Source organism: Toxotes jaculatrix, chromosome 5, assembly GCF_017976425.1.
Source record: "Toxotes jaculatrix isolate fToxJac2 chromosome 5, fToxJac2.pri, whole genome shotgun sequence".
Lineage (NCBI taxonomy): Eukaryota > Metazoa > Chordata > Actinopteri > Toxotidae > Toxotes > Toxotes jaculatrix.
This window is the reverse complement of record NC_054398.1, coordinates 10,213,170-10,240,820: the sequence shown is the minus strand read 5'-3', so window position 1 is coordinate 10,240,820 and position 27,651 is coordinate 10,213,170. Positions and strand designations below refer to the sequence as shown.

Genomic DNA, 27,651 nt, shown 5'->3' with positions numbered 1-27,651 from the left:
GTGCCCAACCAAGTCGGGAAAAGGTCACGCGGGGGCTTTGAAAAGAAGAGAGGCTCCCTAGTTTGCTCAATTACCGCCGCCACTGACACACATCCCTCTCTCTCACACACACATACATACAAACACAAACACACATATCTGAGTATAATGCATGCTACATCAGCTGAAGAACCAAACCACTGCAAATGCATGTAATATAAATAGATTCATCTTTATTTATAAAACTTGTTTTACACAAAATATATCTGTTAAAATCAAGTATTTACACTTTAGGCTACTGGAAATGGAGAACAAGTGCATACATTAATAAAGGTCTCCTTACCACCTATTTCAAAAACAAAAACAACTACAATCTGTCACAGGTAGTAGCCTTGATATTGCTGTCCAGTCACACAACTCATACATGCCGACTCACTGCCTTTCTGACTGCTGGTTCTCAAAACACTGTCGATGGGGTGGGGGGGGGGGCGGGGAGGGGGTGGCAGTGAACGTTGTTCAAGAACATTGTTTGTTTGACTCAATGTACAAAAATATGTCTTCATGTTAAAACAATTCGTTGTATGATACAGTGTTGTTATGGGGGGGTGTACATCACAAAAAAAAAAGTCTGTTGATGCATCATCTTTGCCGTGTCTTCCAATAGACGTGGCAGCAGAGGAAGGCAGCCCTGCTCTGATGAAACTCTCATCAAACAAGTCCTCTGGAGCTCCGGCACTGTCTCTACGGAGCCTGCTGTTGTGTCGCGTATTAATTGCACTTATTCAAACATAACATCAACAGTTCTTTACTTCCAGTGAGTCCAACTCCCTCCTTCTAGTGGTGGGACTTCAGGGCGACTATTTATGCTCTATGCAACAAGAGGCTCCCTCTCTCTCTCTCTCTCTCTCTCTCTCTCTCTCTCTCTCTCTCTCTCTCTCTCTCTTTCTCACTATTGCTTTGCTCCAGCAGAAGCAGCCCGGGTGAGGGAGGGAGGCAACTGATCACTTCCAAGCACGGAGGGCAAGACTGATCTGATGCCTTCATCAAGTCTTTGTCAGCATCTCTGAAAGAAGTCAGCTGCTTTTACGCACAGACGCCGCTCTGTGAGTTTGACGCTGTCAGTCTCAGTACCTGTCGAACCAGGTTGTAAAGTCCAACAGCTCCTGTTCCTCGGAGCTCAGAGGCTCGTAGCCACCTTCATCCGATGAGTAAGTGGAGTGAGGCGACTCCGGGTCGGCTGAGTAGCTGTTGGAAAGTGTTGGAGATGGCAGCCCGCACTGGAAAGCAGCCGACACAGCGTCATGTTCGTCCAGGAGTTGCTGTAAAGCCCTGATGTACTCCACCGCAGACCTAAGGGTCTCGACTTTGCTCATCTTCTTGTTGGCGGCGCCATTGGGCACATGCTGACGCAGCGTCTGGAAGCCCATGTTGACCTGTTTGACCCGGTTCCTCTCCCGTTCGTTCCGCCGGGCTACGGCCACGGGCTGCTGCTGTGGGATGGAGTAGCCGAGACCGTTGAAGCTCAGGCGCCGCTTGCAGCGCAGGAGCTCCGGCGAGCTGGAGCGCTGTCTCTTCAGCACCTTGGTTTTGCTTTGGTAGCCAGCGGCGCTGGTGTTGGGGTGCACGGCGGGAGCGGCGCAGTCCTGGGCCGGGGCGTGCAGGCTGATGCTGGCGCGTCTTTCAGTAAGTCCAAAGGTGAATGCAGTCTGCGTAGTGGTGATGGTTGTAGTTTCCATCTCGCTCGACACTTGTTGTGAAAGTGATGGATGCGGGGGGGAGGGGGGCGAGTGCAAGGCCCAAACAGTGGGGACAAGAAGAGGAGGAAGAGCAGAAAGGGTTGGCAGTGTACAGCTCTCGTGTCCTTCGCGTGGGGGACCGTGTGGCTAACTCTAGTCCAAGTCTCTCTTCACCGCTTACTCCACGAGCCGATCTGACCCAAACTTTGGCAGCACTCCCCTTTTTCAACACGCGCCCCCAACACACACCCCACCCACCCCTTTTTGGAGACGCACGCTTCGTGGCGAGGCCCCGCCCCCGCTGTGTGATTCTTCTGCACGCCGACTCCCCCGGGCCAGGCGCGTGGCTCCGGGAGCTCAATAAACAATCCCGAGCTTTCACTGCGCCGGGAGCACGCGCTGGGCTCATTTACATTCCAATGTCTCTAACTTGAAGGCCTATTGGTCGATTCAAACGGCCTGCAACCATGCGAAAAGAAAGAAAGGAGAAAAAAAAGACGGAGAAAGAAGAAAAAAAAGAAGAGAGAATGAAAAAGCGAATGGTTTGGTTCTTTGAAATGCCTTTTGAATTTGACAATGTACCCCTGGCAAGTCTTCAAATTATCAGTCTTCCCCCCTCGGCCATCTTTCTCCTCTGGCTCTTTACAATCACAAATACCAAGGACGCTCTCTCCTGTATCCGGGCTACAGCTTTACAGAACTAAATAAATTGCAAGCGTGTCTCCGAACACAATAATTGGCAATTATAAAGCTCGCGTAGCGACGCGAGTCATTTAAAAGTAAACATCGTGTTTATGACGTGTAGGCGTCCGAAAGAGAGTGTTTCAGTTAAGCCTTCCTCTCACCAGCTCCGCGGGGCCACTTCGTTGGCCCTTGCTTGACGGTTTATCTCTGCAAAGTGTTATTCAATCCTAAAGGCTTTTAAATTCATATACAAGTTCTCTCTCTCGCTCTCTCTCTTTTTTTTTTTACCACCTTCATAAGCGCTACAGCGTGAAAGCCAAACCCATCTGTGCAGATGCAAGGGTTCAGCATTTCAGCACCACATCTGACCGGACAGTTATAAAAACAACAACATCCTCCGATTTATTTGTTGTTTTGTTTTTGTTTTTTTACAGATTTAAATCAGTATTTTGTTATTTTAAAATGTCTTTTCTAAACGTTTAACTATGGAAAAGTCTCCTTACCAACAAACTCTGGAAGAGAAATAGTGTGTTGAAACGAAATAGACAGTCGCCCATGTAATCAAAAAATGGGACACTTGCGACCTCTGGCGGGGGTGAAAAATAAAGTCATTACTTCCTGCAGCTCACGTTTTGCACTTTGTGATGATGTGTCTCATTCAGAGAGAGGGGGATTCCCTGGCAACGAATGCTTAAACATCTCTCGTCATAACTGTGCCGATGTGTGTTTACTAGACACCACAAATTCATATGAACAACAGTCCAAAAATAAAAAGTTTCATGATCAGGTCTTTAGATCTTTAGTGTCAGTAACAAACTTTATAAATTACTGATTTAGAAAAACAACTTTTACCGTATAAATCAGACTAAATACTAATTTGATAATCCATCTGACCGTTAAGACAAAGTTAGGAAATGTGTACAATCGCTCCAATTTGTGATCATCCAGTATATTAAAATATATTAGAGTGGGACTCACTTTCTAAGTTTCCCCAAAACACACAGCTCACACACTGTTTTGCTTCTGAATAGTTTAAATCTGCCCATCACGATGGCAAGAGAAAGAATACCATTTCTCAGATGTTCACCTAAAGAGCTTTGGCTTCCAGATAAGCACAATCCAGCATCTACATTCTGTTTCATCTATATTTACTATTCCCCTAATGTTGGCTTTGATAAGATGCTTTTAAACCATATTTCTTCTAACTTGAATAAAGGTTATAAGTTAGAAGTGTTAACATGCACTTAATGCACTTTATTTGTGAGCAGTTCTTCCCTCAGGGAAGATCTCTGTTCATTCACTTCATGTTTTTCTTTCTTCATATTTGAGGTGTGAATCATACATATTTTCAGACTGCCTCCTGTGTGTATGTTTTATAATTTGCCTGTACAGCAACAGAGAATTACATTAGCCTGTGTGCTTTTCATGCCTCTCGGAACGACAGCGCTTTGAGTGGCAATCCCCTCTTTAATCCTATTACATTTCCCCTTTCTCTCCACCTCTGCTTGGCCTTCCCCCGTCAACAGCAGAGGGTGCTGAGTGAAAACACTCGGTTACAAATCAGTTCAGTGTGCTGCTGTGTACTGAAACGGAATCCACCCTGATGTTACACACGTTACATCTAAGCCAGAATCTGATAAAGCAGTTAGTGTTGTGATATGTTTGATGATAATCTGGGCTGACAAGGAAGTCTTACAATGCTGCATTGTTGCGCTTTTGTGTCACAGTTATCCTGGAAAATGTTGAACCATTTGACTGACTTGGTTTATCTTATCCATCTAGGAATTTGATGACTGTGTCAAAGAAACTGTTTTCATTTTCATCTGAATATTAGTTGGAACTTGCAGTACATTAAGCGAAAGATTTGCTTCCTGACATAGTACTGATTAGAAATACATTTTGAAGTATCTTAGCAGACAGACTAAGGCATCTTGGAGCAAAAGTTCCTCAAAACCACAGAGAGATGTCTTTGGTTGTTTAAACAAACACTGAAAAGCTTGGTCCTATAAAATCAAAAATCAAAATCAAATAGATAAAGGTGATTGAGGAGGGAGAAAGTAGAGTCCAAACAGCTGACTACTGCGTTGATGTTGGTCCGTGTTCTGCCACAAAATATTCTGTATTACTATTTGCCTTCGCAGATGAGCTGAATACTAATGTTGCCTTGCGCATTGTGAATAGAAGTGTCAAATAGGACATGAACCTTTTGTGTGGTTTTTCAATGGCCAAGCTACATCCTTCCCTCTACAAGGACTGTCTGCGAGGACTCTGCAGCTCTTCCAGTGTTCAGGAAAAGGGAAGTGTTCCATTAGAAGCTGTATCACTTCTCTATTCCTGACACATGTGCTGGGCTGTATTTTTGAACAGTGGAAAACTAAAGCATATTTATCATAGTGCCTTAGTGTTCATCACTAACGCAGTCTGTGGTCAGGACATGGTCAGACTATAGAAAACTATTCTCCCCTAAGAGAGTTTCTGAACTTTCAGACTGTTATTGTCCACAAGGTCCTGGGGGGGGGGGGGGGGGGTTAATATTTCACAGCTGTGTTTTTTTTCGTGATATGAAATTATGAAACACTAATGATGGAAAGAGGAAGTAAAGCCTTGTTTGGGACACGCTATGCAGTATTTTTTAATATCGACTAAAATCTCTGTCGCTGAGATGAGGGAACCCCCCCACCCCCTACGCACACACACACCTACACACGCACAAGCACACACACACGCACAAGCACACACACTCTCTCACCCACTGTCTGGTTATAAATATTCTTGCTCATTCAAACACGACATAAGCACACACCTGCAGGATTCTGACTCTGAAAGTCCCACAAAACACGTGAACACCCCGCACTTTTATGACAAATGACCGTACAATCACTGGTGGATTCATTTGTCTAAATTCACTGGAACTTGGTGATTTTGTGGGACTTTATGAGCCATTTTAGTGAGCGATACCTCTCTCTAAATTTAAACAAGAGCAGGTTTGAGCCACCTCTCTTCAGTCAAATGTCTGCTGTCATCTGAAATTTAACTCTGGGCCTTAAATCTTTTAATCCTGTCGTTAACACGTGGGGTTTTTCAATATGAAAAGGCAATTGCATGTTGTTGACAAACCATAACATTATAAACCAACTTCTGACATTTGAAATGTTGAAACAGTGTAAGAAATATAAACTTTTCCTCACTGTACCACGATATGTGTTTCTACAGTCAGTTCCCAGTTTGTCAGGTCCACGCGGTTAAAACTAAACAGAGCTGCCACAAGTCCTGTTCATGAAGATTATCATGTTAAGTGTTTTGTTTAAACTATTTTAGAGAAGTGTTTCTTCAGCTGTCTGATTTGTTTGGTGGCTGTAGTTTGTGGTGCTCTTGAATTGTATTGCACTACGTTATTACTTGATAAACTTCCCAAAGGTGGTGGTACTTACTGCAGGATTGTTGTAGTTTCAGCTGCATTAGTTTAGTCAGGTAGGTGTACCTAATAAACTGACAAATGAGTGCGTAGCTGCTTGTCTCTTGCATCACATCACATGATGTATAAACTCAAATATCTGCTTGTTCCAGTACATTAAAAGTATATGGTGCATGTAATGTATGAAATATTAAAGTCCCCCCAAAAAATCTATGGATGCAGTATATCATTCTAAATACCAGCTACATCATTTCATAATTTATGCAATTATACAATTATGATATGTCATGATTCTGCATCACATATATAGTGAGTATGTATGTATGTATGTATGTATGTGTAGAAATCTTTGGGCCCTTGCCATACTGAATTAAAAATAAAAAAGAAGGAAAGAAAAGGGGAAAATGTAATACGTGGCAGAACTGTTGCTGTTCAGCTGGTTCAACTGGTTTGAAAAGATACGAGCATATAAAGTGGGCTTGCCCTCGCTTTCCGGGAAAAAAACCACAAGGTTAAGTTTAGAGACATCCGAAACCAATAAATGCATTTATAGAATTATATTATATGATGACAAGGGAGATATAACACCATCGTACAATAGCCCACATAAACGTCCCCTCTGAATCCCAGTTACTGATTTACCGTGATCGTACCGACACAAACCGATTAAGTTATTTGGCTTGTTGCGCAACCAGTGTTTTGAAAAAATAGAATATTTCGCTTGGATGATGAAATGAGGTGATGCAATTGAAACAAATTAAACACATCCGGTAAACTAGAAAAAAAAAGACGCAACTTTCAGTTTCTCTCTTCACAACCTCCCGGACGGAGAAATTCCACTTTCCACGGAGACCAACCTACCGAAACGCCCTCCTCCATTCCTGTCTGCAGAGGGTTACTTTTAATTTATCGACCTCGGGCATCTCAATCGCCCACTGAATGCTCTGTGTGAGAAAGTGACGTCCTGCATGTGGAAGAATCAAACTCACCCATTGGTGCGTCGAGGGAGCCACAGGCAGTCTTTCCCGCCCCCACCTTCCTTGTCACAGGCGTTGATATAAGTGCTGAGAGTGCGCTCCGGGGGCACCGACGATCAACGACTCTGTAAGGAATAATACTCGTGCTGAGACATGCAAAGGTACGGAGAAACACGTCCTCATCTTTTTTTATTATTATCACTATCATAATCATAATCATTATTATTATTATTATTCATTCACCATGCTGTCATTGTGTTTCTTTGTTTTGATTTATCGGGAGCGACGTACATTTATTTTTTAGTACGTTCCTGTTAAACTTGCTGTGTTTGTAGATTTAGTCATCTCCTTTTGTAACATGTACTGAATGAGTCTGGCAAGCGCGGCGTGGGTAGCGCGGCTTTCAACAGGGCACCGTGTCTTGTGAGCGTGTGTGTGTGTGTGTGTGTGGGGGGGGGGGTAGTTGAGATTTTTTTTTCCTTTTGCCTCTCTCTCTTCTTGTGAGACGTTTCGTGAAAAGAGCATCAATGATCTGTCATGTTTCCTCTCAGCCCTCCAAAACCCCAGTTTGCCAGCTGGCTCATAAAGCAGGTGGAGACGGGTCAGTACACGGGCCTGTGTTATGTGGGCCAAAACAAGTTCAGAGTCCCCTGGAAGCACAACTCCAGAAAGGACTGCAAAGAAGAGGACAGCAAAATATTCCGGGTAGGTTTAATGGCCTCTGTTGAACTCCTCATAGGCTGTCTTTGGTAGAAAATGTCAGTAAGAGCTCATTAGGGCTTCATTTCCTTGCTGTCAGAGCCTTGATGTTTGGCAGGTGGCAGCTGATGTCAGATGCAATTATAGCACTAATGGTGGCACTTCCACTTCTCTGAAGTTAAAATAGAAGCAAAGTAGCAATACCACATTGTTCATGTTTAACAAAGTAATGGAAGAAGCTGCAAGAATATGTTATCTTCTGCTATTAAAGCACTTATGAAGAATGGCCTCAGTGATTCAGTTTGAATATGTATTCCAACTAAATACTTTGAAACTGGAGGTGCTTTCCCAAATGTAATCAAAACTTTAACGATGCAATATCATGATTTGTCTTTGTCACAAATACCAGTACAGTGTCCTTGTGTTACATAGAAGGCCTTTTGTTGACACGTGGACTGCAGATTATCCTTTAAATGATGAATGTAGGTATTCACTATGTCTAATGTCTTAACTTCACTATCAAAATCCTAATATGTGATGTAATTAATAACTGTCAGCTGTTAGATAAATGGAGTGGAGTAAAAAAAAAAAAAAAAGTACTGTATTTCTGTCTGAAACGTAGCAAAGTAGAAATTTAAAGTCTCACAAAAGTAAAGTACAGGTACATAAATGTATTTATTTTCTGCCTCTGGCTAACACAGTGTCATTATTTGTACGATTCACAGGCATGGGCAGAAGCAAGTGGTAAAATCAACGAGTTCCCCAATGACAAGGCCAGGTGGAAAACCAACTTCCGCTGCGCTCTGAACAACCTCTCTGTGCGCTTCAAATTGATAAAGGATAACTCCAAAAATCCTGATGATCCTCATAAAATCTACGAGATCATCAACACTGAGTGTAAGACGATTGGGTATTCAGTCCAACTTCTAATCCACCGTGCAACCGCTTTGAGTTTGAATGCAAATTCACGTGGGTGTGTTTTCTTATTTTCTACAGACAACTATGAAGCTCTGCCAACACAAGACTCCCAGGAGGATTGTGTCATGACTCCAGATATCTACAGCTCTCCCACAGAGTACTTCCCCACAGGAAATGAGGTGCAGTATTGCTTAGAGCACACTTTCACTTCTCCCTCTGTGAATTGGTTAACTGGTGGTCATATTACTGCTAATGTTCAGTCTGTATTGTTTTGTAGATTTACTTCATGCTGTTTGCTGTATTTCAATACTTATATTTAAACATTATGCCTTTTTCCACCAAACAGTACAATTTGGTTAACAACTTCACGGCCTTGGAGCTTGGCAACCACCCAACAGGTACAGTCTGACTTACACAAAGGGAAATTCTATCATATAAGTTAAAATCCACATCATCGGTTTATGATTTGACATGATTTATGATGATTAAATGTAGTTAAATCAGATTTTTATTGTCTTTGATAGAGGAGCAACCGTGGGTAGAGAACCACTACCAGCCCAATGCTGCTGTCCTTGGAAGCTGTCCTGCTGCAGCAGAGAACCACCCACAGGTTTTACCAGATCAGCCAACTTACTACGAGTGTATGTTCATCCAAAATTTAAAATTTAAATTCAAAATGTTTCCAAGTGACAGCCTGGGAAAAACTTGATTTTTTTTTTATATGTTGTGTGTGTGTGTTTGTTTTTTTTTAACAGTGTATCCTCAGCCAGTCCTCACCTCACCTCTGCAGCCAAGTATTTATGACATGGAGATCTCCATCCACTACAGGAAAAGAGAGATGCTAAAGGCCACGTTGAACACTGCCCGTCTCCAGCTCCACTACGAGCAGGAGGCCCCTGAGCTCAATGCCCATCATCTCTGCTTCCCCTCCACTGAAGGCCTGCTTGATCACAAACAGGTACATGATCACATAAGCTGGACATTTTGTGTGACTTCATTAGAAAAAAAAAAATCCACCATAGACTACAAAAAAAAAACAGTTTTAAATGAAGCACCTGCTTATCTCACTTTCCCTGGCACGTTTTTAAAGTGTATTTTCTGCAGTTAACCTGTTAAAAAGAAAAAAAGAGTGCCTCCCAGAGGACCCATGGTAAGGATGGGGATTTTTAGTCTGTTAAGTATCTTGGCCTTAATGATGACCTTCAAAGTTTGTTATGTGGCTGTAAAGAAAGCAAAATGTACTGTGGATTTTGAGCTGCCAACAGTTTCTGGCTTCTGGCACTTACACTTAATTGCATGCGTGTTACCCAGAAAAATACATCTCTATCTTCACCTGAGGGTTAAAGAAAGGTGTAAAACTATTGGCTGGTATGCACAACACATCACTAGCGTGCATCCAAGGGGTACCTAGTCTAGCTCTTACACACACAGGTTATCGTGTGTAAGAGTTTGCTTAGAGACTCATCAAGCTTGTAGTATGGGACATAAAAAAAAAAGAAAAAGACAAAGAAATTTCATCAATAAAGACTTTTTCTAATAAAAACTTCTTCATATACCAGGTTGAGTACACCAACCGCATCCTTAAGAACATCCAGAAAGGTCTACTCCTGGAGGTACAGGACGGTGGTATCTATGCCTGGAGGCAGGACAGGTGCCACGTGTTTGCCAGCACCAGTGACCCCAGTGTGGCTCACCCAGATCCAAGAAAGCTGCCTCAGAACACCATGGTGGAGCTCCTCAGTTTTCAGAAGTATGTGAATGGTAAGTACAGATCTCTTGTTGCTCATTAAGTACTTTTTTTTTTAAACTATTATTGTTACTAACACATTTTTATTTGAAGCCTGCATTAAGTTTACACTGTGAAATAAATGGCTCTGGCGGTACCTGTTTCAGACCTGAAAAAGTTTAGGGAGAACAATGGTGGCTCTCCAGAATACACCATCAACATGTGCTTTGGAGAGAAGTTTCCTGATGGAAAACCTTTGGAGAAAAAACTTATCATAGTCAAGGTAACATTCTCTCCTCTCCTCAAAGACACACAGTATTTGAGTTCAACTCCCTTCAGTTTGCAGTTTTCAAATGCTGTAAAATCTCTCTCTCTCCCCCTTTTACCCCTGTAGTTGGTTCCTCTGATCTGTCGACACTTTCATGAGATGGCCCAGATGGAGGGAGCTTCGTCTCTTCACAGCTCCAACGTCAGCCTACAGATCTCACACAACAGCCTCTACGATCTCATAAACTCTGTCTTTGGTCTGCCAACAGCTGAAGAGCCACCGCGGGCTGCTGTTCCTTTCCTAAATCAGATGTGAAATTGTGTTTCTAATTTGCCTTTGATGGGAATTACTTAAGGGACCACATTATGAATCATGTGCTGCTCTCACCAGAAGCTTTGCTTAAAAAAACAAAAAAAACAAAAAAAACAATCCACTGACCTGTTGAATGTGCAACAGGTAGCTGAAACAAGAATGAATGAGTTATATTTGGTATTTTAGAACTGACTGATCATCCTTTGCTTTGCATTACCTCCTTCACATTAGGCATAAACTGTTGGCAAAAACTGACATTTTCATCACTACAAAGTACAAATAAACTCTTCCATTACCGAGACTTACTCAACTCAAAGGTTAAAGGTTTTACGTTTATGCTAAATGTTTATACGATTACTGTAATTATCAAAGTAACTGTTAACGAAATGGATGCTTCAATAGATCTATGTAGTAAAATGATATAATGTAAAATCCATTGTAACATGTACAGTTTATGATTCCTGATCATATATTTATGAGCTTGTAAGCTTTTTATGTGTCATACAGCCACTGACTGCAATATGTAATATGTATACATGTCTGTGGTGAATTGCGTTTTGCACTCCAAAATTTGTGAACTATTTTATACTCTGCAGATAAACATTCACTTTTCATACTAAATAAACTTAACTTGAATTATGTTAACTTTGAATAAACAGTTTAACCTTAAATGACGTCTCAGTTCATTACCACTGAGCTGCAACGTGTGGCTATGAGAAGGAATACGTGGTGAACTTATAATAGATCTGTATAATCTACGGCTTCCTTAAAGTTAAATCAAGTAGTAGCAGCAGTAGCTTCGAATCTAGAGCCCTTATTCCTGTAGCTTCAGGTTTGTCCACAATGACCCGAAAAGAAAAACCAAAGATTTTTTTTTTTCTTATTAAAAGAAAAAGTAAATGCAAATCACTATGGAGAGGCTGAAAAACAGCGACAGCCATCACTATTGATTCTCATATGTTGTGATGTTACCACTTCAAGCCCCAAATCCTCAAAAATAGAAATATGACAACAGGAGCGAATATGAGAAACTCAGACAAAACCCTATTTATCATCAGTGATTTATTATTGTGTTCCCTCCTAGAAACACCTGGTGTGTTTGATCAAGTAAATGCAGAAAAGAAAATACATTCAGATAAACATGAGCACCTGCTTTTTTTTTGTTGTTTGGATTTGTCTAGTCCCTGGGTTTATAAAGCCGAATTAAAGTCCAACCACCCACCTGTATAGACAAGCAAACTGTTGAACAAGCAGAAAAAAGTTTTTTATGAACGTTTTGTTAAAGAAATTAATTCAGACTAGCAAAGGATATCTACCAGAATGGGATTCAGACTAAAAACACACTGACAAAGCAGTCATAATGAGCCTGTACTCAAACACTGAAGACACTTAAATTATTTTAATGTTGCCTAATAAAGGTATATATTTACTTTACTCTGTCTACATTGGAAAATGTGGTGGTTTATAAGATGTTCTGTTATTTTTCTAATATACAGACTATCTATAAACGGATCTCACAAAACCATAAAATTATGCCAGTAAAATTAGCTTACTATGTATTAATAAACATTAAATCCAAAAAGAAAAAAAAAATCTTTGCAGTGAAAATGTTTGTTGACATGAGAGCACCTGGTTGGACAGTGACAAAATCTCAACACTAACATTTTTTGCAAGATAAAGGGGGTTGGTCGGCCATCTAGACATTAAATCTGAAGTATTCTAATCCTTTTCACTCCACAGTAAAATCTATATTACCAACTGTGATATTGTAGTCCCCCATTGTTAAAAAAACAGAATGCCCAAAGACAAATTAAATCGCACTTATTCAGCGAAAAGGTGCATTTTTTTATTATTATTATTATTTTTACTGGTTTGGCACAAAAACAAAATACTCCCTGGTTCTCTAAAGCCTGGTTTTCTACATTTCAGTCATGGGTTGAAAAAAAAGAATAATGATGAAACTCAAAGAATTTCTCAGAACATAAGAAATCAAGTGTGCCTTAAGAGAAGAGATGGTTATTTGAGAAGAGTGAGACTTATGAGTGTTCATTTCATCGTTCATTTCAAACTACTGAGCCACTATTCACCTGTAGCACACTGGACAAGATTTAGCTCATTAAACATGAATATTAGAGATGTGGAAGACAGATAACAGAGGCTTTTAAATACAAAACCAAAAAACAATCAATTCTATAAACAAGAACCATTTATGTCAGTGCTCCGCAACAAGAAACAAAGATGAAAGGAAGAAATAAGTGGATATATCAAATCTATATTATTTACAATCAAATCTAAAACTGTTTAATTACTCTACTGATAAATTTTCTACAAAAATTGCATAACAGTGTTTTTTTCTTAATGTGACGTTTTAAATATGCATTTTTAGCATACTTTTATACCACTTGTTAAACAAAATGTGTTTTGCCACTGATAAATACCCCCGCTGTCCCACAAAACAAAAAAAGCCATAGAAAACTCTAAGCCCACGCTGAACCTTCCCCCGTGATATGCCTGTGGAGAAAGCTACCTGATTTATCACTCCATGGGACGGTCTTCAAGATTTGCTTCTTTAAGACACAACCTCAGAGTCTCCCATTAAGTTTCTGAGCTGTACTACATGAAAAAGACCAGTTCTTGGCAGTGACAGTCCAAGCACAAGACACCAACAGGTGCTTTTCAAGTGATCAAAGACAAAAAAAACTTTTGTCCTCAAAAGTTCCATTAAGATGGAAAGCTCAACAGTGTAGAAAATATTTCATCTTGAGGTTGTGAGCAGATCTCAGTGAACGCTTTAGATTGGCTACTCAGAGAGTTGGAGATCACATCCAATGGTAGATCACAGACTAAGTCAAAGTTTAACATATGAATGATATATATTTGTGGTGGGTGTGGTTGTTCTTGCCTGTATTTCACAACTCCTCATGGGCTGTCAGAGGGTTTTCATGGCCTCGGTCTGTACATCCGGGGCCTTCCCTAAGTCCTCTCCTTTCTTGTGTTTCCTAGCATGTTTGTATTTGTCCACATACGCCTTGACCAGATTGCCCACCTTCACTGGGTTGATCTCACCGCTCTTGCTGTGGCACACCTGATGAGAAGGAATACAAACAAATTACAGACAGAAATCGTAGGCAAGGCTCATTCAACAAATTACCTAGTTTTGAGTAATGAGATTTTTTTTATTTTTTAACTCAAAATCTATATGTGCTTCAAGCTGCTGGTCTGTGACAAACCTTCCAGTACTTTGACAAAAAGTTTAACCCACCTTCTGGACAGCTTTGCGTAGAATCTCTTTGTATTCATCCTTGTTGATGTCTCTCCTCTGGTAGAAAGGTTTGATAGCTAGCTTCACTTCCTCTATTGCTCTCTCCTGCATGTGCAGCTTTTTCAAATACTGTTGGAAGAGCATCACTTGTGTTATGCTGTTCACAAATAGTGATCTCAAACAACAAAGGCAGTAGGCTGCTCGTCCTAATGGCTTCAGATGCAGGCATGTACACTGCAGTAGTGCTGGACCTAAACGCAGCCTGACCACAGTATTTGAACTGAAAGACTGAGGTGCTGGACGGGAACCTCTGGCACAGCTTAGAAGTGCTTTTCCTCTTTCAAGCAGAATTTGCTGTGTGTCTATCAATAACTATGTCTCTTCATACGCACAATGTATGGTGTGTCTCAGGGGTCATCTCTTAGCACATTAATATAATTTTATCTTGCATCACTGAATTGGTTTATTCTTTTTATATTTTATCTTAACAAATAAAGATGATCATTATTATTATTATTACTAGTCCTTCTCAAACCATTCAATTCAAAGCACAAAATTTTAGAAGCCATATTCACCTTGTCTTTCCTCGACAAATCCCCTTCCTCTGTCTCTCCTTGTCCAGTCTTTGATGTCCCATCTGGATGTAGGCCATCAGATCTAGAGTTAGTACTGAGCGGACCTTTCTTGGAGGAGTCGCTGACAGCTCCTGTGACGTCCTGTAAAAGTCAAGAGCAATTATGTGGATGAAAATGACTAGAATAAAAGATTACAGAGGGATAGAATTAAAGACGGATGAGTAATGTACAGCTACAACTGTCAATTATTTTCATCATCAATTAATCTGCCGATTATTTTCTTGAGCAATCGATTAATCATTTTGTCTCTTAAATGTCAACACAATTGCAAAACATACCCATTATAAGTTCCCACAGTAGATGACAAATATGTCAGATACATGATATACACAAATAACTTTATTCTGTATTTTATCTAGACTTCTGTATTTTATGTCTACAGGTCAGGGACTTAGTTTGGAGTGAGTGACTACACTGTAGCAGTTCATATTTCCACAGTGCAGCTTTCACTTTCATTTAGTCTGAAATTGCTGCAGTATCAGTTTTAGTTTCAACCATGTGACTTTGCCCAAACAATACATTTGCTTTTCCTATGCAAACACTGCCCCCCTCTTGTCATTATTCACATTACACGTTGCATTTGTTTAAAAAAAAAAATAAAAAATTATTTGATGCAAAAGAAATAAAAAATCCAAATTTAACTCTGCAGTGTCAGGTGGCTCAGTCCTACCTGGCTGGATATTGAAGAGGGTCGTCGAGCTCCTTCCTGCTTCAGCTTCAGCTTATACAGAGCCAGCTCTGTGTAAGAAAGAATTCAGATTTTTGCTGACAAAACAAAAAACGTTCAACTAAAGACATTTGTGAGAAGGACTTAGTGATGTAATGTGAACAGCAAATCAAAACATAAATGATCAAGAAGCAACACTTACTGCTTGAGGATTTTCCCGGTTGAGGTCCTTCAGGCTCCTGTATATTCCAGGTAACCCTCTTTACTGGAGTCTTGGATTTGGTGCCGGCTACAGCCAATACCTGCTCTCCTTCATCCTTCCCCTCCTCTACTTCCTTCTCCTGTTTGGCAGACGTGCCACTTTCCTCTGTGCACTCAGACTTAATATAGTCCAGGTGTTCATCAACACTCAAGTCCTCATCAGAGTCTGAGGGTTGCTGAACTTCCTGCTTTCCAGGGACAGTCAACCCTGCTGTGTTTGGTTGCTCTCCCGAGGCCATTAATGCTGTGTGAGACTGAGAGACCTCATCCTGGTGACTGTCTGCTTTAACAGGTGTTGTTAATGTAGGAAATGAGGTGAAAGGGGGTGAGTGGCACAGCTCTGGGGAACCTGGCTCTGATTTAACTGGCTCTGATTTAACTGTGGTGATTTCACAACTCTCAGTCTTGATTTCGCAAATTTCAGTCTTGATGCATTCTTGTTTAATTCCCTGATCACCTTTTACTTTAGTTTCCGTCAAACAAGGGTTGTCCATTTCTTCTTTCTTAACTGATTTAGTGACAGAAAAATCTTCAAACATATCAAGAGATGGTTTTTTTTCTTTCTTTATTTCTTTTACAACCTTCATCTCTTCTGTCATTTCTGTTGTTGTGACCTTGAGGTCTTTGCCTTCTGTTTTCACTTTAGAGGTGGAGGTACAGGAGGGCAACTCCTTTTTAATCCCTTTAGCAATCTTTTCCTCTTTGATGGAGCTTTTGATGGTATCCTTCTCTTTTTTCTTGTCCTGTAACTGCTTTGTGTCTTTAGAGGATGAAACACAGGACCCTGAAGTGTTCTGTGAACTCCTGGATGATGACCCTTCTTCTTTCCTCCTCTCTCTTGAGCTCGATCTAGACCTGTGTCTCCTCTTGACTTTTGATCCTGACCCGACATTGTCTCGGGAGGAGAGAGCTGGTTGCTGCAGACGTGTGTGATCTTTCCTCCTTTCCCTGGATCTGGACCGTGATTTTGATCGAGACCAACCATGTCTCTTGTCCTTTGACATGTGTCCTTTCTCACGGTCTCTCTCTCTGTCATCCATTTTCTCCTTGCTCTTTTGCTTATGCTTCTTCCTCCTTGAGCACTCTCTGCTGCTGGAGCTGGAATCCGACCTAAAACATCAGCAAATACAGACAAAACCTTTAAGTAAAGAAAACTAATTTGTCCAAAACAGAGTCAAACACATGGTCATAACATAGTTTAACATGACATTGGAAAAATTATTACATATCTACCTAGACAGTCTCTTTTCTTTGGATCGAGACCGTGATCGCTGTCTCTTTCTGGAAGTCCTATCAGGGGAATCGGACTGAGAGCTTTCTGAGGTTGAGCGTGCTCTCCTCCTCTCTCTGGACCTTGACTGCCTGGAACCCCTTTCTCCGTCCATCTCTCTCTCTTTCTGCCTGCCTCCCTGGCCAGAGGCATGATGGTCCCCTCTCCTGCCTCTGTCAGTCTCTGAACTGCTAGAACGCCTCTCCTTTGATGCTTTGGAGGTTTTCTTCTTGTGGCTCAAATCTCTAGATGGGGACTTGGATGTGGAATCTGATTTTGATTCTGCCTTTTGTTTCTTCTTGGTGGGAACAGAGCTAGATGCTGATGAATCGCTCTTACAGTTAGGGGGAGCACTGCTGGGAGTTCCCTCACTCTGTTCACTCACCTCCTCTTGAGACTCGTTCTCAGTCTTTAAAAAATCCAGGCTGTGGTGAGCTTGTGGTGCGGTGTCTGTCGTCTCTGACTTCAAATGCATTTTTACACTGTGTCCACACCTTTCAGCTTCATATAACCCAGGCTCTTTCTTAATTTTAGTGTCAAGTAAAAATGTTTGTGTCTCAACCTTAATGTCTACTAATCTTGATTCTTTTTCAACCTTGATACATTTTCGAGAGCTCCTGACCTCCTGTGATATGGTTTCCTGAGCACCAGCTCTCCTTGCTTCTTCCTGTGAGACCTCAGTCTCCTGTGTTTCAGTTTTCACACGAACCAGGTTGTGCTTGTTTTGCACTAAATCATCCTTGTTTCCTAAACTGGGAGCCCTCCCCTCATGTGTGGCACGTCGGGAGCTGATCTCCAGGCTTGAGCTCTCAGCTTCGCCATCTGAGCTGCTTGAGTCCGACAGAGTAGGATTAAAGGGATCATAGACATTATTACTGTCTTGTTCCTTATTCCGCGCTGCTAGCAGCATCTGTTTATCCCTGTGCATCTGTCTCTTTCTTGCTTCATCTTCCTTTTCTTTCCGGTGTTCCTGCGTGCCCCCTCCACTAGCAGAGGATGATGGGATGCTTAGCCGCCTCGATTGCCAGGAGTTCCCACTGGAGTTGATGCGGAAGCTCACTGAAGATAAAGACGAGGAAGATGAAGACGAAGAATAACGTGGCTGGCTAGCAGGTGAGCCAGAGGAGGAGGAGGAAGAGGAAAAAGAGTTGGAGAAGGCCGATGATGAGCCTGCTCCGTCAGGTCTATGCCTCTGGGCCTGACCGTCAGCCCTGCCCTTTTGCTGGTCTACGCTTTGCTGCCTGCTCTTGTCCCCAGCAAGGCTGTTCATGCCTGTTTCAGGCATGCTGTAACCATTACTACTGCTTCCCCTACTATTACTACTACTAATTCTATTAATGCCACCTTGACTCATGCTGTCAATTGTGTTACTGCTACTGTCCCTTTTTAATTTTGGTATCCGAGGAAGCACCGATACGTCTACCCACATGGGCTTTGTAGTTTGTGTTTTTTTAGGTTGTGACTGTGATGGAGCCATTCCCTTGCTCTTGGAGCTGGAATCTGGAGCAGGGTGGATGGATGAGGAGGTGGTTTCCCTAGAGACTCCAAGTCCATTGGTTGCCCGGTGACCAAGAGGGGGGGTGGGTCTGTTTAGACGAGATGGCTGCAAACTTGGATGACCTCTGGGTGGCAAGTCAGAATGTGGAGGTGGCTGGCTGTGGGTGGTTGAAGAGGGTGTAAAGGGAGGTAAGCGAGCAGAACTCTGGGGTAAAGGTCTGTTCGTGGAGCTATGGGAGGATCCTGGTAGGTCTCCGTTGTTGTGGATTGAAAGGCAACTGTCTCCTGGGATGGGCAACATCTGGGTGCTGGCATCTCCTGAGTTACTGCTTTTGCTGCTACTTGGCATCACTGCTAACACAAAAAATATACATATGATAAGGACATATAAAAAGTGAAATAAGCTGTTTTGCAGATTAGACTAATGTACACATTGTACATTGCTCACAGTAATTTTTCAGAGCAACACATCCAAGTTGTGGGGGAAAAAAAAAAACTATAAAAATGGGAACTGCTGACAGCAAACAGCCCCGTTAGTCAGAATCAGCTGAGATTGAGAGAGGAATAACTTACAAACCTCCTGTGTCAAAATTTGAAGATAGTTTAAAGTTTGTTATTCACCAACTAGATATGCATTTTACACAAAGAAGTCATTTTGAAGTTAATTTGAAGTTGTTTGACAGTCAACATCTGGACTTTCTGAATTTTATTTTCATGAAAAGTAAGATGAAGTCACATCTCCAACCACACGGGCACAACACAATTAAATCTCACTGTTTAGACCATTTTTTAAAAATGTGCCACACAGACTTACATGGCTTTGTAGCTTTAAGAGACCCATCCCGATTTATGACGACATCAGAGCTGTCCATCAAGAGCATGCTCTGCCCTGATAGGATACTGCCAAGCAGGTCAGGCACAGGAGCTGCCTCCACAACTCCCCCTGACTGAGGGACATCCATAGTCCTCCTGGTATAGCAAAGCAGACTAATTAGATTTCCAAAGTGTTTATCATGGCAGATACCATCCTGAGCACAAAGACAGAGGAGATATGACACTCCACAATTATGAGATATTAAATATACAAGCAATTATGATCTGATGCATACAATGCATATCAGTATCTGATTCTGAACTTGATCATTTTTTTTCAGTTCTTAGTGCCAGATTTTTACTTAGATTACAGATTTTATTTGACTAGGGAAAGAAAAAGTATGATATATCAAAAGAAAAAGAAAAACACTACAGATTTAGGCTACCATAGATGTCATTTGTCTTTTTGGAGCATTTACAATAGGACTGGGGAATCAAAAACCCTGCATCCTTAAATTGTGGTGCAGCAAATTCATGGTAATGTTAGAAATTTTTCTTACTTGCAAGAAACAATTTTTGAAACAATGATTTCACTATATCATTGATCATTGATCACTACACAAGTGTTGGTTCATGTATAACCTGTGACATAGCAGACAGTAAGACACTTTCATGGACTGATAAACAGAGTCAACAAGCCTGTTACTCAGTTGGCTCGGAATTCAGTTTAGAACCGTGTTCATTTTATAAACCCGTCTTAATGCCCAACCCTACACATCATGGTGAAGAGGTGATGTTACCTGGAAAGGCTTGCAGTGACTGGTCGAGCTACAGGCTGGTGAGAGCGAAGAGCAGAGCGAGAGATCCCTCGTCTCTTGGCCTCCAACAGCGACGTAACGTGGGCCTGCTGCTCGTCCTCCTCTCTGGTCAAAGGGATACCATAAATCACAATTTGCTTACTAATTTATACTGTATTTGCCTAACAACATCCAAACACAAACACATTGAGACATATATTAACACTATCCAGACATACTCTATACACTTACACAGATGATAATGATAACCAATGATTATGGTTAGACAGACCCAAAGTTTTAAATATTTGTTCATAAACTGGATTTAATTAATTTATTGGCTTTAGTTTTGTCTGGTTACAGGAAAATAATTTGCATTGCACATCTACATTGTGTAGCAAAGCACACAGTGGGCAGAAAGGGGTTCAGTGGACAGATATACTGTATGTTAAAGAAACCAGCAGAGCATTATACATTATCAGAAAAAAGCTCAGTACAAACTACTAGTTCACTAGTTAATGCACCAAAGAGTAGACCAGTATGTGAGTGGCACTAGTGATCATCTCTGTGCATTCCCTAAATATTATAAGACACAAACACCAACTGGAAAGATCATATTCACATCAGCCCTACAATATGAGCAAGTCCTCTTACCGATCCACAAATGGATCCAGGTCGAACGGATCTCCATAGATAGAGAGGGATGCAGCGCCTATGTCAGCACGCATACTACTTAGCGTGTGCTCTGAGGGTCGGTATACTGTAGGAAGCGATGAGCTCTTCTTGTTCTTTACAATTCCAAGATTGGTGGCAATGCGGCTCCGAGGACTGGCTGCCTTTTTCATAATCTGGTAGAAAAACATGGGCAGAGATTTTACATGAAAGAGTGAAATGCATCTTATAATTGCAAGAGAAATTAATAGTTCACTGTCCATATTTAGGGTCAGATCCGTCGAGTGAAACATTTAAAACAAAACCATTTAAATCACACAGAAGCTCACCAGCTTTTTTCTGGATTTAGTCTTCCTCACTTTCCGTTTCCTCCTCCTGACTCCTGTACTTCCAGATTTACTTGTTTTACTCTTAGCAGAGGATCTCTTCTTGCTTTTGACCTTTCTGCGCTTTCCTGTTCAGTCAATCATAAAAGTCATTCCTCACCACAAACCAATCACTATTATATCTGTTCAAATGTGTGCTTGAGTTCATGCCAACCCTGTTTTGGAATTTGTTATATATGTGTGCCTCCTTACCAGTCTTGCGCTTGCGTCTAGATGGGAAACGGGGTGTGTAGTCCCTTATATACACAGATGTGTTGAGACCAGCCACCACAGCATTGATGGTCTCATCCAACCATGTGGACTGTATCAGATATGTGGGAGCCAACTAGAAAAGAAAAGGTTTGTATTAGTCCACTGGTTCACTTCCACAAACTTCTGCTGTCAAAAACCAACCAACCCAAACACATGCACTACTTTTTAACTCAAACATTTCAATCACCAGTCAAATAAGACAGTGAAAAACACATTCCATTATTTCTGTTGTTTGTAGCAGTGAAGTACATCACATTGAATCATATCCATTAACAGTAAATCTAACCTGCACAACAACAAACTCCAAGACATTTCAGCAAGATCCAGCCTTGTGCTGCATATGCTGTGAAAGTGAGTTAGAAAATAAGCCAAGACCGAAGCGTCACGCCTCATGCCAAACCTGTGACGAGCGTGCCTGTGTGATGCGATGTCGGTTGACATTAGCCCGAACCCTCTCACTCTGCTGAGTTCGGGCGATTGCTCTGGTAGGACCTGTGGAACGAGGCTGGGGCCGGCTGGTGGCAGGACGGGCAGTAGAAGGCAGGCTTTCTGCATAACTAAGCTCCTCGGCTGAACCCCCTGAGCCAGAAGATTTACATGACTTACTTTGAAAGGATGCTTATGAGCACAGACAATGCCATGAGTCGGCAAGTTAAATTTATTAAAAGCAATTCCACAAAGACAAATTTTTCCTGTCTGTAAAGGACTAATAATCTGAGCTAATATGAGTTTAAGAAGGAGAATAGATTAAAGATTTACTTGAGTGACGATTGTTGGCTTGACATTCAGGGCAGAACCACTCTTCTACAGGAACAGAGTCAAGAGGTGGTGTGAGACATTCCATGTGATACCTATGGAACAAAAAGGCTTAAGAAAATGCCTTGACCATACAAACTCTGACAACTGGTTTCTTAAGAACATGAAACAGGCAACAACTGGATTTCGACACACAGAGAAACAGTTATTTATAACAATGTCAACTATCTCACCCAGAATCACAGCCATCGCAGAGTAAGAGGCGGTCCTCACGGTCACTGCCCCCACAAACCTCACAACTGGTCTGTTCCAGGTCCAAATCTACGGTTTCCTCTTGACCTTCCTTCACAGGCTTTTGTACTGTGATCTGAATGTCACAAAAATCACACATAAGCAATTAGTCCACACAACACAAATATACCATTGGGTCCAAAAGTCAGATCCCACTGACAATCTCTACTATTTTCACATAAACCTGGAAATAATCAGAAAGTTTGAGAATGTTTAAAAACACAAAATGTTATGTCATCTAAAATGAAGAGGAAATATTTAAGATTCCTCACTAGGTCTAGTTCTGTGATCAAATTTAAGAAACTCTGGGGAATTGAACAGATGTCCCTGGGTTGTATCCCCTCCACTCAGGCATGCCTTCAGATGGCACTCAGGTGGATTTGATCTACTCATCAGAGGCTCGCAGAAGAAACTTAATTTGCAACCAGTGTTCACCTGTTACAATTAAGGCTGTACCTCAGGTTTCTTGCAGATGATCGCTCACTAAGTAGCTTTGTGACAGAGGGAAAAATGGCAGAAACTTGATCAGATGTATCCAAAGCACAATCAAGAAGACCAAAAGCATCATCAGAAGATTGATACATGAAGCTTAGTTCCATCACAGATATAGAATTTATTAAATAAAAAAAACCAATTTGCAAAAGTACTGTCAAATGAAAGCTGACTTGCAGTGGTTTCAGAGGAAAAGCAGCAGGTCCTAAACCACTTTTAAGGCAGAGACAAGTCCAAATGTACTTAGGGTGGGCTAAGAAATACCAGCATGAATCCAAGTTTGAGATTTACAGCTGTAACAGAAGTGTGTATGTAAGGAGACATACACCCTACACCAGGGGTGGGCAAACTGTTCCACAAAGGGCTGGTGTGGCTGCAGGTTTTTGTTCCAACCAATGAAGAGCACACAGTTTGACCAATCAACTGTCTGAAAACTGAGATCAGTTGATTAACACCGGCCCTTTGTGGAACAGTTTGCCCACCCCTGCCCTACACTGTTGGTGTATCACATCAACAGTAAAACATGGTGGGGGGAAATTTTCAAGTCTGAGGGTGTTTTGCCTCCTCTGAAGCTGGACACCTGCACCGAACTGACTCCACCCAGATCAAGGAAGACTACCACTCCATTCTTCAGAGACATACGAAATTCTACAATATTCTGAAATTCATGTACATTTTTCAAAAATTCAACTTTTCACTCACATTGTTAAGCTGATATTATCATTTGTAATGAAAAAAATATTGAGTTTGAAACAGTCTTTCTTATCTATCTTGATCAGTGGTCTCAGACATTTGGACCCTAGTGTATATACAGTTAACTGGGGTCATAAATGTTCCAGAAGTTATGCTAGCGAAGACTGCACACACTCACCATTTTCTTCACTTTGCCTCCATAACATTTCCTTAGATATATGTTGTTGAAGGCAATTCGGTCCACAGGACATGAGTTTGCATTCTAAATAGAGGAGAACAAAAACACCAGAAATGAGTCATTCAGCTTCCTCTACCATGGATGATTTTTAAATAAGGGGAATATGCTGATGATCAAAAGATGTAAAGCACTCTGTAACAGGGAGCTTCCCCCTTCGGCTAGCAACATTATGTCAGACCCACCTTGGCCCATTCAAGGATGCAGTCGAGACAGAAGTAGTGCTCACAGTTCTCTGGTGTTGCAACAGGCTGGATGTTGAATGAGTTAAGGCAGATGGGACACTTCTCTGAGTCCTCATCCGAGCTCATCCCTGCAAGGTCGGCAGAGGTCCCCCCGAAAGCACCAACCTCAGGTTTAGTATCCTCCTCGTCTTCCTCATCTGATAAAAGAGGGTAGAAATCTATTGTGTAAACACTGTATGAGCTATAATTATTGAGAATATTGCAGCATACCACAGAGTGGTGGGGAAATAATCATGTACTTATTTCACGCCATAAGCGTGTAGTGTATCACAGAAGTCAATTTTTCCTTATTCAGATAAGGAAAACCAATTCTTGTTACGTTACAAAAATCCCAGTATTGTGTAAGTTGAATCAGAGCAGCTAAAAATGAGAGAATACAGTGTATTGTCTAATTACTTAAAGCTCAATCATATAATTTAGTAAACAAAAAGGAGACCACCAACACCATCTCTGACAACAATATTAATTTCAGAGTTACTCCTACCATCATCTTCATTCCCTTCTTCCTCCTCCTCCTCCTCCTCATCATCATCTCCATCTACGTGATCCTCCTCTTCTTCCTCACCACTGTCAGACTGTCCCTCCTCAGACTCCTCTTCAACATCGTCTGAGTCATCTAGGAGGAAAAATAAAATGCATGAGGCCTTACAAGCTCTTGTGTATGTTTGGTACTTTATTCAAATGGAAGTGAATGCAGTTTGGTGCAAACATTTAACTCACTGTTGCACAAACTACCTGAGATTGCCCACAACGCAGCCCTTTTTCCTTTGCTGTGGGACGCACTGCGGTTGATCAGCTCATCTTGGCTGTCATCTTCATCCATGGCTGATCATCGAAAGTACTGCTGAACAATTTCTCTGACAAGTTTTCTCTAAAATAAGCCTTAGTAAATAGAGCAGAAATGCAGACAGTGTTTAAACAGCAGGCAATGGCTAGATTTTGCTCGTATACAAACTTGAGGGATTAAATCTGACTAGCCGACTAATTAGGAATAAAGCGTAATGGTATTTTAGAAGCTAGTCTATTCACTGTTTAAAGGACAGACGAAGGAAAGATTTTGAATGAACTTAACGGACGAACAAAGTGATTTTATTTTTTGCTAAAGTCTTTGAGCTGTGAAGGTAAAATTACCATCAATTATCGTGTGATTTATGCGATGTAGTTATAACAGTGAACAAACGAAGAAAGTCAAGAGAGATTTTCTTCCCAACCACGAGTCACATTTGAGAGTTGGTGGGTAGTTAAGAATGTATAAAGCAGCAGTTTTAACGGACCGCATTTTGTAACTCTGCATTACTCTGGCATCAAAAAGGAAAACGTTACTTAACATTAGCTAGCTAACTTACAGAATATGCTAACGCTACATTTGTAAACAAAGAAGAGAACCCGGCACCAAACAGGGTGCTTCGTTCATGTCTCTTATGAAATTTACGTGAAGCATAAATGTACCTTTCCAACTTGCAGATATACAAACTGAAAAGAGTATGAGACTAACCCTTAACGCTGCTCTTACTGGACAAATGACGCTAGCTAGTAACATTAGCTTCAGTTAAAGCGTGTTAGCTAGCCTCAGCCTCAGAATAGCTAAATTTAGCAAACGTCAACTACAAGCTCGTTCGGGCTCTGTACTAAAAACACTCAGCGCCGGTTAGTTGGGGGGCAGTCACACAAATTTTCAAAGCAACACCCATAACTGCAATATCCTGTTCGAGCATTTACTAGTATTTTCAGACCTACCCTATTCAGCAGTGTGAGGTATGTTTTGAGTGATTTGAAGTCTCCACGGTTGTTGAGTGACACCGCCGGCTGGTCGGACGGAAATGGCCGAGTGCACTCAGACGAATGTGACTCTTAAAGAGACAGTATCCGTTTATTCAAGATCAGTCAGAGACAGGAACACGTGAATGTACAGTAATTGGCTATTAGTGTGGCTATTAGTGTGTACGAGGTGCTGTTAGAGTGAGATATAAAACACAGGGTATCCCATCAAAACGCAAGACAAAACCTTGCAATTACTCCCATTAAAATTTGAATGAAAGGTCTTGTCCTGCATAAACTGTAACTAGACAATTAAAACTAGACACTTTTATTCAAATATAAAACACACACACACTGAATAAGAAACACCATACTAATAGTGGCCTGCCTCCCTTTGTTCTCAAGACAGCCTCAGTTCTTCCTTGCATCACATCATTTCTGCAGTTTTGCCAGCTGTACATTCATCTCCCATTGTACAACACACCAAAGGTGTTCTCTTGGATTCAGATCTTATGACTGCAGAGACCACTGATGTACAATGAACACAGACATGTTCATGAAAATAGTTTAAGACAGCTTTTCCTTTGTGACATGTTACATAATCATGCTGGAAAGAGCTATTAGAAGACAGGTAAATAGCTGCACATGTTTGGTAATAATACACAGATGGCATTCAACCTATGACTGACTGGTATAGCAAGAGGCCCAAAGTGTGCCAAGAAAACATTCCCCACACTATTACAGAGTCACCACCAGCCTGGGCTGTTGCGACAAGGCTGAGTAGGTCCATGGTTTCAAACTGTTGATGCCAAATTCTGACAAACATCTGCATGTCTCAACAGAAATTGAGATATATAAGACCTGGTAAGTTTTTCCAGTCTTCAGCTGTGCAGTTCTGATGACCCTGTGCCCACTGCAGCCTAAGATTTCTGCTCTTGGCGGACTGGAACAGAACCCAATGTGGTCTTCTGCTGTTTTAGCTGATCTGCCTCAAGGCTGTGCTTGTGTTGTGCATTCTCAAGTTTTCTGCTCACCACAGTTGTAAGGAGTGGTTGCCTGCCTTACCGTAGCCTTTCCGTCAGCTCCAATCAGTCTGGCTATTGTCTTTTGCACCATTCTGAGAAAATTCTAGAAAACGTTGTGTGTGAAAATCCCAGGAGATTAGCAGTTTCAGAAATACTCAAACATTAACTGAGGCTCCTTTGCCTGTATCTGCATGATTTTATACACTGCACTGCCTCCATGTGATCGGCTGATCGGACAATTGCATGAATATGGTGGTGTACAGGTGTTCCTAATGAAGTTCTAGGTGAGTGTATACTTATACTTCATAAATTATGACTTGTTGCCAGGATTATACTTTACATTCAGTACTTCACCGTTACTCTACAAGAATCAAACATTTCTTTTAAAAAAAAAGTCTCATAAATCTCATTGAATTAGTATAATGATTCATTAACAGTACAACAGTGATTTCCTGTGTGTCAGGACCTTCACAAACCACAAACAGTGCAGAAAACAAGTACCACTGTCGCCCCCTAGTGGCAATTTTCCACTATCAAAATCAGCTGTTACATAATACAGTGTAAGCCTGATTTGTCACTTTATGTCATGGGGTTATGTGTATCCTGGCTGTGAATAATCCGACAGGGCTTTGACAGTCAAAAAATGGTCAGAGGAATACAGGCCTAACCAAAACGAGCTGTTTGTTAACATCCAAGAAAACAAAGAGAAAACACCATGTTCCAGTAGAAAAGTTGAAAATGGGGTCAGTTAATTGGAGCGACTTTAAAAAAACAAAACAAAAAAAACAAAACAAAAAAAAAACGTGTGTTTTCTTATAATTAATGCGAAACTGGAAAATTGTTATTTGCTATAATGGGATTACTGCTCTTTAAGTGAGTAACGGAGATGTTATGTAGAAGTTCCACACGCGCCTAACTTTTCTTTTTTCA

The 27,651-nt window shown here is 41.3% G+C and overlaps 3 protein-coding genes across 4 annotated transcripts; 1 reads left to right on the top strand and 2 right to left on the bottom strand.

Moving 5' to 3' along the window:
• Window positions 1-205: 205 nt before the first annotated feature.
• Window positions 206-1,889, bottom strand: ascl1b (achaete-scute family bHLH transcription factor 1b). The gene has a single exon (XM_041038672.1). The coding sequence runs from the start codon at window positions 1,713-1,715 to the stop codon at window positions 1,104-1,106; it is 612 nt and encodes a 203-aa protein (XP_040894606.1). The 5' UTR covers window positions 1,716-1,889; the 3' UTR covers window positions 206-1,103.
• Window positions 1,890-6,774: 4,885 nt separating this feature from the next.
• irf7 (interferon regulatory factor 7) lies at window positions 6,775-10,859 on the top strand. Its single transcript, XM_041039196.1, has 10 exons — window positions 6,775-6,952; window positions 7,343-7,496; window positions 8,216-8,387; window positions 8,487-8,587; window positions 8,755-8,806; window positions 8,933-9,049; window positions 9,164-9,366; window positions 9,968-10,169; window positions 10,302-10,417; window positions 10,529-10,859. The coding sequence occupies exons 1-10, from the start codon at window positions 6,945-6,947 to the stop codon at window positions 10,715-10,717; spliced, it is 1,314 nt and encodes a 437-aa protein (XP_040895130.1). The 5' UTR covers window positions 6,775-6,944; the 3' UTR covers window positions 10,718-10,859.
• Window positions 10,860-11,757: 898 nt separating this feature from the next.
• phrf1 (PHD and ring finger domains 1) lies at window positions 11,758-25,747 on the bottom strand. 2 transcript variants are annotated; one of them, XM_041038468.1, is made up of 19 exons: window positions 25,676-25,747; window positions 24,674-24,820; window positions 24,423-24,554; window positions 23,879-24,075; window positions 23,637-23,720; window positions 22,216-22,349; window positions 21,986-22,077; window positions 21,627-21,805; window positions 21,167-21,299; window positions 20,918-21,042; window positions 20,571-20,764; window positions 19,920-20,042; window positions 19,121-19,275; window positions 16,773-18,660; window positions 15,481-16,649; window positions 15,282-15,349; window positions 14,552-14,692; window positions 13,977-14,105; window positions 11,758-13,799 (listed from the first exon to the last, which is right to left on the bottom strand). In XM_041038468.1, the coding sequence occupies exons 2-19, from the start codon at window positions 24,759-24,761 to the stop codon at window positions 13,644-13,646; spliced, it is 5,187 nt and encodes a 1,728-aa protein (XP_040894402.1). In that variant the 5' UTR covers window positions 24,762-24,820; window positions 25,676-25,747; the 3' UTR covers window positions 11,758-13,643. The 2 variants fall into 2 exon arrangements, with proteins under 2 accessions (XP_040894402.1, XP_040894403.1); XM_041038469.1 differs by having other exon boundaries at window positions 16,773-18,657.
• Between the last annotated feature and the right edge of the window lie 1,904 nt (window positions 25,748-27,651).

Coding starts and splice junctions, on each gene's coding strand:
- phrf1 (XM_041038468.1), bottom strand. CDS start 24,761: ATGGATGAAGATGACAGCCAAGATGAGCTGATCAACCGCAGTGCGTCC. Junction 24,555..24,673: donor TGCGTTGTGGGCAATCTCAG/GTAGTTTGTGCA, acceptor TTTTCCTCCTAG/ATGACTCAGACGATGTTGAA. Junction 15,350..15,480: donor ACCGGGAAAATCCTCAAGCA/GTAAGTGTTGCT, acceptor TTTCTTACACAG/AGCTGGCTCTGTATAAGCTG.
- ascl1b (XM_041038672.1), bottom strand. CDS start 1,715: ATGGAAACTACAACCATCACCACTACGCAGACTGCATTCACCTTTGGA.
- irf7 (XM_041039196.1), top strand. Junction 8,588..8,754: donor ACTTCCCCACAGGAAATGAG/GTGCAGTATTGC, acceptor TCCACCAAACAG/TACAATTTGGTTAACAACTT. Junction 10,418..10,528: donor AAAAACTTATCATAGTCAAG/GTAACATTCTCT, acceptor TTACCCCTGTAG/TTGGTTCCTCTGATCTGTCG.